Below are 8,182 nucleotides of genomic sequence, written 5' to 3'. Positions count from 1 at the left end.
GAGTTTGTGAAGGACTGGAATTAATTCTCTTTTAAAAGTTTGATAGAATTCATCAGAGCAACCATCTGGGCTCTGGATTTTTCTTTGGAGTAATTTAAAAATTAAAATTTCAGTCTCTTTACTTTTGTAGATCTATTCAGATTTTCTGTTTCTTCTCATGTTAGACTTGGTAGTTTGAGTTTTTCTAGGAATTTGTATAATACCTCTAAGATATCTAATCTGTTGCCATATAATTATAGCATTCTCTTATCATTCATTTTATTTTTATAAGATTGGTAGTGATGGTCCTCTTTCATTCCTGATTTTAGTAATTTTTATCTTTCTTTGTCAGTCTAGTTAAAGGTTCACCAATTTTGCTCATCTTTTCAAAGAACCAACTTTTGGTATAATTGATTTTTCTCCAGTGTTTTTCTATTCTCTATTTCATTTATTTCTCCCCTAACCTTTCCTATTTTCATCCTGTTTGCTTTGGTTTAGTTTGTTCTTCTTTTTTCAGTATCTTATGGTGGAAGGTATAGTTATTGATCTGAAATATTTCTTCTTTTCTAAGGTGGATATGTACTGCTATAGATTTCTTCCTAAGCAATGCTTAACTGCTTCCAGTGATTTTTGGTACATAAAGTTTTTGTTTTCATTCATGTCAAAGCATTTTTTAATCAAAGTATTTTCTAATTTCTTTTCTGATTTCTTCTTTGACTCATTGGTTATTTAAGAGTGTATTGTTTAGACCGGAAGCCGTTCCCCTGTGAGGCTGAGGACCCAGAGCTGCGGCCGCCGGTCCAGGCGCCATGGCTGCGGAGCGGACCTGGCCGCTGCGAGGCTCTGGCGGCCCGAGCGCGCCTAGTTGGTGTGAGCCCGGCGCGAGGTCCTGGGCCCCGGGGCGCTCGCTCAGGTCTGTGCCGCGCGGAACACGGCTCTTGGAGTAGGGGACCTGGGAGCGGCGAACGGGTTGAAGGGATCTGGAGTTGATTTAGAGATGGGAGAACTGAGTGACTGCCTCCTGGAGCCTCAGTTTCCTTGGCTGCGAAATGAGTTAACCGTGATGTCCCAGGGCTGTTAATGAGTTTGAAGGATGAAGCAGTGTGGAGAGGTGGTTTGTGAAGTACAAAGCGCTGTACGAATGTGCGGGACTGCGCCGTAATTGTGGGTATGCCATGGAAACAGGTAAATTTTTCCATAACCTTATGGAGAGAAAGGACTTTGAGACATGGCTTGATAACATTTCTGTTAAATTTCTTTCTCTGACGGACTTGCAGAAAAATGAAACTCTGGATCACCTGATTAGTCTGAGTGGGGCAGTCCAGCTCAGACACCTCTCCAATAACCTGGAGACTCTGCTCAAGCGGGACTTCCTCAAACTCCTTCCCCTGGAGCTCAGTTTTTATTTGTTAAAATGGCTCGACCCTCAGACTTTACTCACGTGCTGCCTCGTCTCTAAACAGTGGAATAAGGTGATAAGTGCCTGTACAGAGGTGTGGCAGACCGCCTGTAAAAATTTGGGCTGGCAAATAGATGATTCTGTTCAGGACGCTTTGCACTGGAAGAAGGTTTATTTGAAGGCTATTTTGAGAATGAAGCAACTGGAGGACCGTGAAGCCTTTGAGACCTCATCTTTAATTGGACACAGTGCCAGAGTGTATGCACTTTACTACAAAGATGGACTTCTGTGTACAGGGTCAGATGACTTGTCTGCAAAACTGTGGGATGTGAGCACAGGGCAATGTGTTTATGGCATCCAGACGCACACTTGTGCTGCGGTGAAGTTTGATGAGCAGAAGCTTGTGACAGGCTCCTTTGACAACACCGTGGCCTGCTGGGAATGGAGCTCCGGAGCCAGAACCCAGCACTTCCGGGGGCACACGGGGTCGGTGTTTAGTGTCGACTACAATGACGAACTGGACATCTTGGTGAGTGGCTCTGCAGACTTCACCGTGAAAGTATGGGCTTTATCTGCTGGGACATGCCTGAACACTCTCACCGGGCACACAGAATGGGTCACCAAGGTGGTCTTGCAGAAGTGCAAAGTCAAGTCTCTCTTGCACAGCCCTGGAGACTACATCCTCTTAAGTGCAGACAAATATGAGATCAAGATTTGGCCAATTGGGAGAGAAATTAACTGTAAGTGCTTAAAGACGTTGTCTGTCTCTGAGGATAGAAGTATCTGCCTGCAGCCAAGACTTCATTTTGATGGCAAATACATTGTCTGTAGTTCGGCACTGGGCCTCTACCAGTGGGACTTCGCCAGTTATGATATTCTCAGGGTCATCAGGACTCCTGAGATGGCGAACCTGGGGCTGCTTGGCTTTGGGGACGTCTTCGCCCTGCTGTTTGACAACCGGTACCTGTACATCCTGGACCTGCGGACAGAGAGCCTGATGAGCCGCTGGCCTCTCCCCGAGTATTGGAAGTCCAAGAGGGGCTCCAGCTTCCTGGCAGGTGAAGTGTCCTGGCTGAATGGACTGGACGGGCACAACGACACGGGCCTGGTCTTCGCCACCAGCATGCCCGACCACAGCATCCACCTGGTGCTGTGGAAGGAGCACGGCTGATTTCGGCGCCGGGGCTGCGGCTTTGGAGTGCAGCCTCTGGCAGCCAACTGCATGAACCAAAGTTCTCACCTCATGGTATCATCGCGCAGTGCACAATCATGTATCTGTTTGCCGGGGGCAGGGCTCGGGGCGGGGGGCTCGTCTTGTGGACACACACCGCAGCACGCTGACGGGGCGCACGTTGGCTTCATGTGTTCCTAGTTTGTGGGTCAGTGTGAGAGGCTGCATCTGGGGTTCATCGTTTATTTGTCCTTAGTTATGTGGGTCAGTGTGAGAGGCTGCATCTGGGGTTCATTGTTTATTTGTCCTTAGTTATGTGGGTCAGTGTGAGAGGCTGCATCTGGGGTTCATCTTTCTTGAATATTGGTTTTAAGTAAAGAAATTTAAATGGCAAAAAAAGAAAAAAAGAAAAAAAAAAGAGTGTATTGTTTAATTTGTGAATAAACAACATATTTGTGAGTTTCCAAATTTTCTTCCGCTATTGAATTCTAACTTCATTCCATTGTGGTTAGAGAACATGCTTTGCTTGATTTCACTCCTTTTTATGTACTGAGACTTGTAATAAGGCCTAACATAAAGTCTACCCTATAGAAAGTTCCATGTGCACTTTAGAAGAATATGAATTTTACTGTTGATGGGTGGAGTTTTCCATAGATGTTGGGATGAGGTATATGGAAACAGGACAAGATAAATTGTTGTTAACTCACTGTATTTACTGAGGTTCAGTTTATCTTGAATGAATACACTTCAGATTGTTGTAAGCCTTTGGTTAGTTTCCAGAGTTCTGAAAAAAGTTTCTTTTGACAATTGTTGCCTTTTTAAAAAAAAATTACACTTCCTTCTTTGGAAGTATAGATTTACAGAGGTCTTTACTCTGCCAATCCACAAGTCCCACCTCAAAAATATTGTTTTAAAGACACTTGAGATAATTCTCAGTGATTATGGCAGAAATTTGAGGCTCATCAGGTTCATTTAGGGCTTCCCAGGGGGCACAGTGGTAAAGAATACACCTGCCAATGCAGGAGACACAAAAGATGCAGGTTTGATCCCTGGAATGGGAAGATCCCCTGGAGTACAAACTGGCAACACATTCCAGTATTCTTGCTTGGAAAATTCCATGGACAAAGGAGCCTGGCAGGCTATAGTACATGAGGTCACAAAGAATCAGACCCAACTGAGCACACACGCACAGGTTCATTTGCTTCATTTTTTTTTTTTTTTTTAATATTTAAGGAGCGCCTCTTTTTCTTCTTGATTTAATTTTAAAAAATGTAAAAAATTTGTGTTCCCAAAGTCTAATCTATGAAACAAGATACATTTAGAAAGATCTAGCTTTCATCATTGCCCCTCCTCTCTCTATAGGTTACCAGTTCTTAAAACTAGTTTTTGGTGTATGCTTCATAGTTTTTAAAAAATAAAACCATATAGCTATAAATAAACATTCCTCTGTTTTAATCACTTTTTGCTTTTTCCTTAACAAGATATCCTAAAGATAACTCCATAGTGGAATATGGAGCCATTCTTAAATTAATTGGATTTTGAAAAATTGTAAGAAAAAATTATTCGAGCTTAAATCATATTTTGGGTAAATGATATGTAAATAATGTTTTATTAAATTCTTCAAATATATCAGCTAATTACAGGTATAATTTTTTATTTAGATGCCTAAATCTTCAGGAGTTGGTATTCTTTCTCTGGCTGTGTGAGGCTAGTTCAGAGAGTTGGTCTTTTGTTTTAGTGTCTTCATTTCTTGTTCTCTCCTGTCCACTTCTTTCTTCTCCATGTAGGTCACCAATAGCTTACAGACTCCCTTGGTAATTTCTACATGTCACAAAGTTGAATGCAAGATGGATGAGAGTCAAGACATCTAAAGAAGGCTAAGGCAACATATGGTGAGAAGTAAATCAATACAAGGAGAATTGTTAATTTTCCACTAGCGCATTAAGGTTTATTTTGGGATGTCTCAGAGGACACCTTTATTGTAAAGGAATAATTTGACAACTGTGTCTTAATAAGTAAATAGAAATAAATTAGGAAAAATAGAAATAATCACCCTGCTAGGAGTTAGAGATTAATTGTCACCATATTTAGCAAATAAAAGTAGAGGACATCCAGCTAAGCTTGAATTTCAGATAATTTTTTATGAATAAGTTTTTTTAGTATAAGTATGTCCTAACTATTACACTCAAAATATATCCATTGTTTATATGGAATTCAAATTTAACTGGGTATCCTGTATGTTTTCCGGAAATCCTATTTGAAACACAAATCAAGTAGATAGGGCTTGTCTTGGTGTTTGAAATGAAGTAGATTTGGGCTGATGTAGAATCAGTTCTTCAAGGCTGTCAGACACAGTTTTGTGCTGGGAGAGAACTGGTTTAGACTTCTTTCTGAGTCATCTCTTGCTTTTCCATTGTAGACTTTCCAGTCACTGCCCCCCGCCATACTGAACTATCTGCAGTCCAGAAAATGGAATTCTTTTTGGCGTGTGAAATCTTCCAATTTACAATGTTAGCTCTTTCTTTTGTAAACTAAGTAGGCCAAATAAAACTCACATTCATGCTGGATTGAGCCATAAGGCCACCAGTTTGAGATCTTGTATTAACTATTCAAATGTGACACCATTTTTCAAAGATCTATATTAAGTGCAGTTCCAATGGGCTGGGATAACTCTATCTTGTACTTAACTCTGTCTGAACTCTCGAGAACAGTTGCCTGCTTTCTTGCTGTTCTCCCCCAAAACAAGAACTTTATATTTTATTTTTCTAACCTCAGCTGCCAGCAGAATGTTTGAGCAGAATGTTTGAGACATTGTAGGCACTCAGATGAATGAATGAATGAGTGGGTGAATGCATCTCGGTCACCTCCTGTTCTTCCAGGCAGAAGAACACTAATTCCTTTCCATCCCAGAATGGGGCAAAAGTGGTAAACTAATTACTTTAGACATAAAATTTTGTTATTAAGTATTTCACAGTTCAAGGCTGGTAAACTGTGGAAGTTTAGTAACTGATTGCATCTTGGAAACCACATGTGAAGGGGAGAGTCAAGCTTCTGGAATTTGGCAGTGTTTATAGTTCTACTTGCAGTGGTTTTAAAAATAATGTGACATATTCAGTGAAAATGCATTATTGTTAATATTTTATTAGAGAGTTATTGTTTTCTCTTTGAATATCTCTCATTATAGGCTGATGCATTATTAAGTAGAAATGTATTACATCCAAGGACCAATTTTCCCATCCCTGGGCTATGTATTTCTGATTCTATAACAGAAGTCAGTGGGTAAGTCAGATTCATTTCATCTAAATTTATAGCAAACTCTTTTGGAACTTTCATTTGAGGGATACCTGCATAATCATGTAATATATTTTAGGTTCTGCAGCAGAATAAAGCAAGCGAATGGAGCCAACTTCATTGTTAACACAATGGAGCAGCTGCATGGTGACTGCAGACATTACTGGAGATATCAGTCATTGGTACAATCAAGAATGAATCTCCTTCCAAATTTTCACAAGGAAACAATAGCACATCCCCTATACATACTGGCATTTACATGCTCTTTCTGGTAAATATTTTAAGTCAAATATGATTCAACGCTGTTAAAAATTTTTCAACTCTTCCTACAGAAATGCTGTAGAATGACTGAAAGAGCTTTGGTCTATTTAGTAACTATCTTATGAATTTAAAAGCAATCATAATTTTAAAACTGAAGCATTAAGTTAAGCAGGCCTTGGACAATTGAGGATGGCAAATGCAGAGCCCTCCCCTACCATATATTGCTCAGCTGAAACCTAATTGTAGAGGGAAGCTTTCAATGGATAATAATATGTGTTAGGAAAATTTTACCCTAGATAGATACCAGATTCACCTTTGCTTTATATCATATTTGAAATCATTGTATTTCCTGGAGGAGAAATTTTAAAGAAGATTTTAAAGTATAATTCATTGTTAAGATGAAGAACATGACAAAGCAGTCTGATCGTTAGTGCAGGGCATCAGTCTTGAGGCAGGACCAGACAGATTCCAGGAGGCTTCTGGTGTGGGTCCCAGACCCTGCTGTCCCAGTGTGGACTGAGTGCCAGAGCCTATTTCTGGCACTTCTATCACTGACTCTTGGAAATTAACCCTGTATGATATTCAAAAAATAGCGAATTTTAACAATTTGAGAATGAGAAACTTTACAATTGGGAGAAGCTTCACAAACAGACTTTTAAATGTAATTTTTTCTTCTCTAAGGCAGCTTGGCCTAGGAGATTATAAGAATAGAAAAATGAAGGAAATCAGTTTTTTTTTTTTTATTGTGGTGCCTCTTAACTGTTCTGCCATAAACTACTTTTCCACTGGGATGGAAGATGTTTAGATCAAATCAGTTTTTCCCAAATTGTGTTCTGAGATCTTCGGACAACTGGCATGAGAATTAGGTGGACACTTGCTTGCTGAAAATGAAAACTCCTGGGCCCCCAACCTACAGAGTCAGTCTCTGAGTCAGACCAATCCACCAATTCTAGCTGTTTTGTAGACATACTAGAGTTTGAGATCCATTGGTGAGGTGAATCTCAGGGCCCCTTCCTCCCACAAAATTTTGTGAGGCTCGGATGGTCTTTCCAAAATTAAGCTTGTTGGTGATGGAAATTTTTACTCCTCCCTTGCAATAAATTTAATAAACCTGAAAAGGGCTTCATCAAGCAAGATTTAGTTAACAGATAAGTTTGGATAGTTTAGCTAACTATCCAGAGATCTAGTCAATCTTGGATTATTGGAAGGAATAGCACTTAAATATTTATACAGGAAATTAGATTTAAAATAGACCAAGTAACTTGAGTCTGTGGAGGTTACCTGCCATATCAGTAAACAAAGGATGTTGTGGCTTTCAAGCCATCAGTCACTTCAGTGCCCTCCCCACCCCCACCACCCCTGTGCACCCTGAGAGGATTCTGGATGGAGAAAAACAGGATACTGACCCTAGGTACTTATCAGAAGGATTTCAATGAGCCCAGACTCTTGCATCTTTCCATATACAGAAAAGCACCAAATTATGTAATTTGAGACTCTTGTTTTTTCTTTAATTAACAGAAATCTTTTGATGTTCAACCACCTGGTTTGTTTTTGCAAACTGCTTCCTTTCTTGGCTCTTACCTCTTCCAAATAGTCCCTCAGAGTTATCTGAGAAATTGTCTCCTGTGGTTTCACTTCCACCAAATAAGACACAATGTTCAACATGTAGGTTGTGCACTGTTTTCAGTCAACAAGTCTCAGAAATTCTCATGATGTTTGGGAGGCTGATCAATTTTTGTGCACATGCATTAGTTTCAACAAATCCAAACTCATTCAGGTTAGCTCCTCTCTGGGTAGAGTTTGCTTGTTTTTGATACTTGCAAGAGATTGAAGAGTTCTTAGGGAGCCACATGAGGCCTTAGAAATCTAATGAGGAAGCTGACATCAAGAAGGAAGAGGAGAGTTTTCATTTCAGCAAATCCTTCCTTCTACATGATGATTGGATTACAACACCCACTTCTGGTTGGTGAGGCTGTGGAGCAACTGGAACTCCCATATATTGTTGATAGGAGTGGGAAATGGTGAAGTTAAAAATGTACCTTTCTTATGACCTAGCAATTCCACTCCTAGGTATTTACCCA

General features: G+C 40.2%; 1 protein-coding gene across 2 annotated transcripts; it reads left to right on the top strand.

The window, feature by feature from the left end:
- Positions 1-749: 749 nt before the first annotated feature.
- LOC110127225 (F-box/WD repeat-containing protein 2-like) lies at positions 750-2,969 on the top strand. Of its 2 annotated transcripts, none has more exons than XM_070461800.1 (2): positions 750-892; positions 1,165-2,969. In XM_070461800.1, exon 2 carries the CDS (start codon positions 1,185-1,187, stop codon positions 2,547-2,549), a length of 1,365 nt encoding a protein of 454 aa, XP_070317901.1. In that variant the 5' UTR covers positions 750-892; positions 1,165-1,184; the 3' UTR covers positions 2,550-2,969. The 2 variants fall into 2 exon arrangements, with proteins under 2 accessions (XP_070317901.1, XP_070317900.1); XM_070461799.1 differs by lacking the exon at positions 750-892 and adding an exon at positions 932-1,164 and having other exon boundaries at positions 1,257-2,969.
- Positions 2,970-8,182: the final 5,213 nt, after the last annotated feature.

Source organism: Odocoileus virginianus, chromosome X, assembly GCF_023699985.2.
Source record: "Odocoileus virginianus isolate 20LAN1187 ecotype Illinois chromosome X, Ovbor_1.2, whole genome shotgun sequence".
Lineage (NCBI taxonomy): Eukaryota > Metazoa > Chordata > Mammalia > Artiodactyla > Cervidae > Odocoileus > Odocoileus virginianus.
This window is presented reverse-complemented; position numbering and strand designations above follow the sequence as displayed.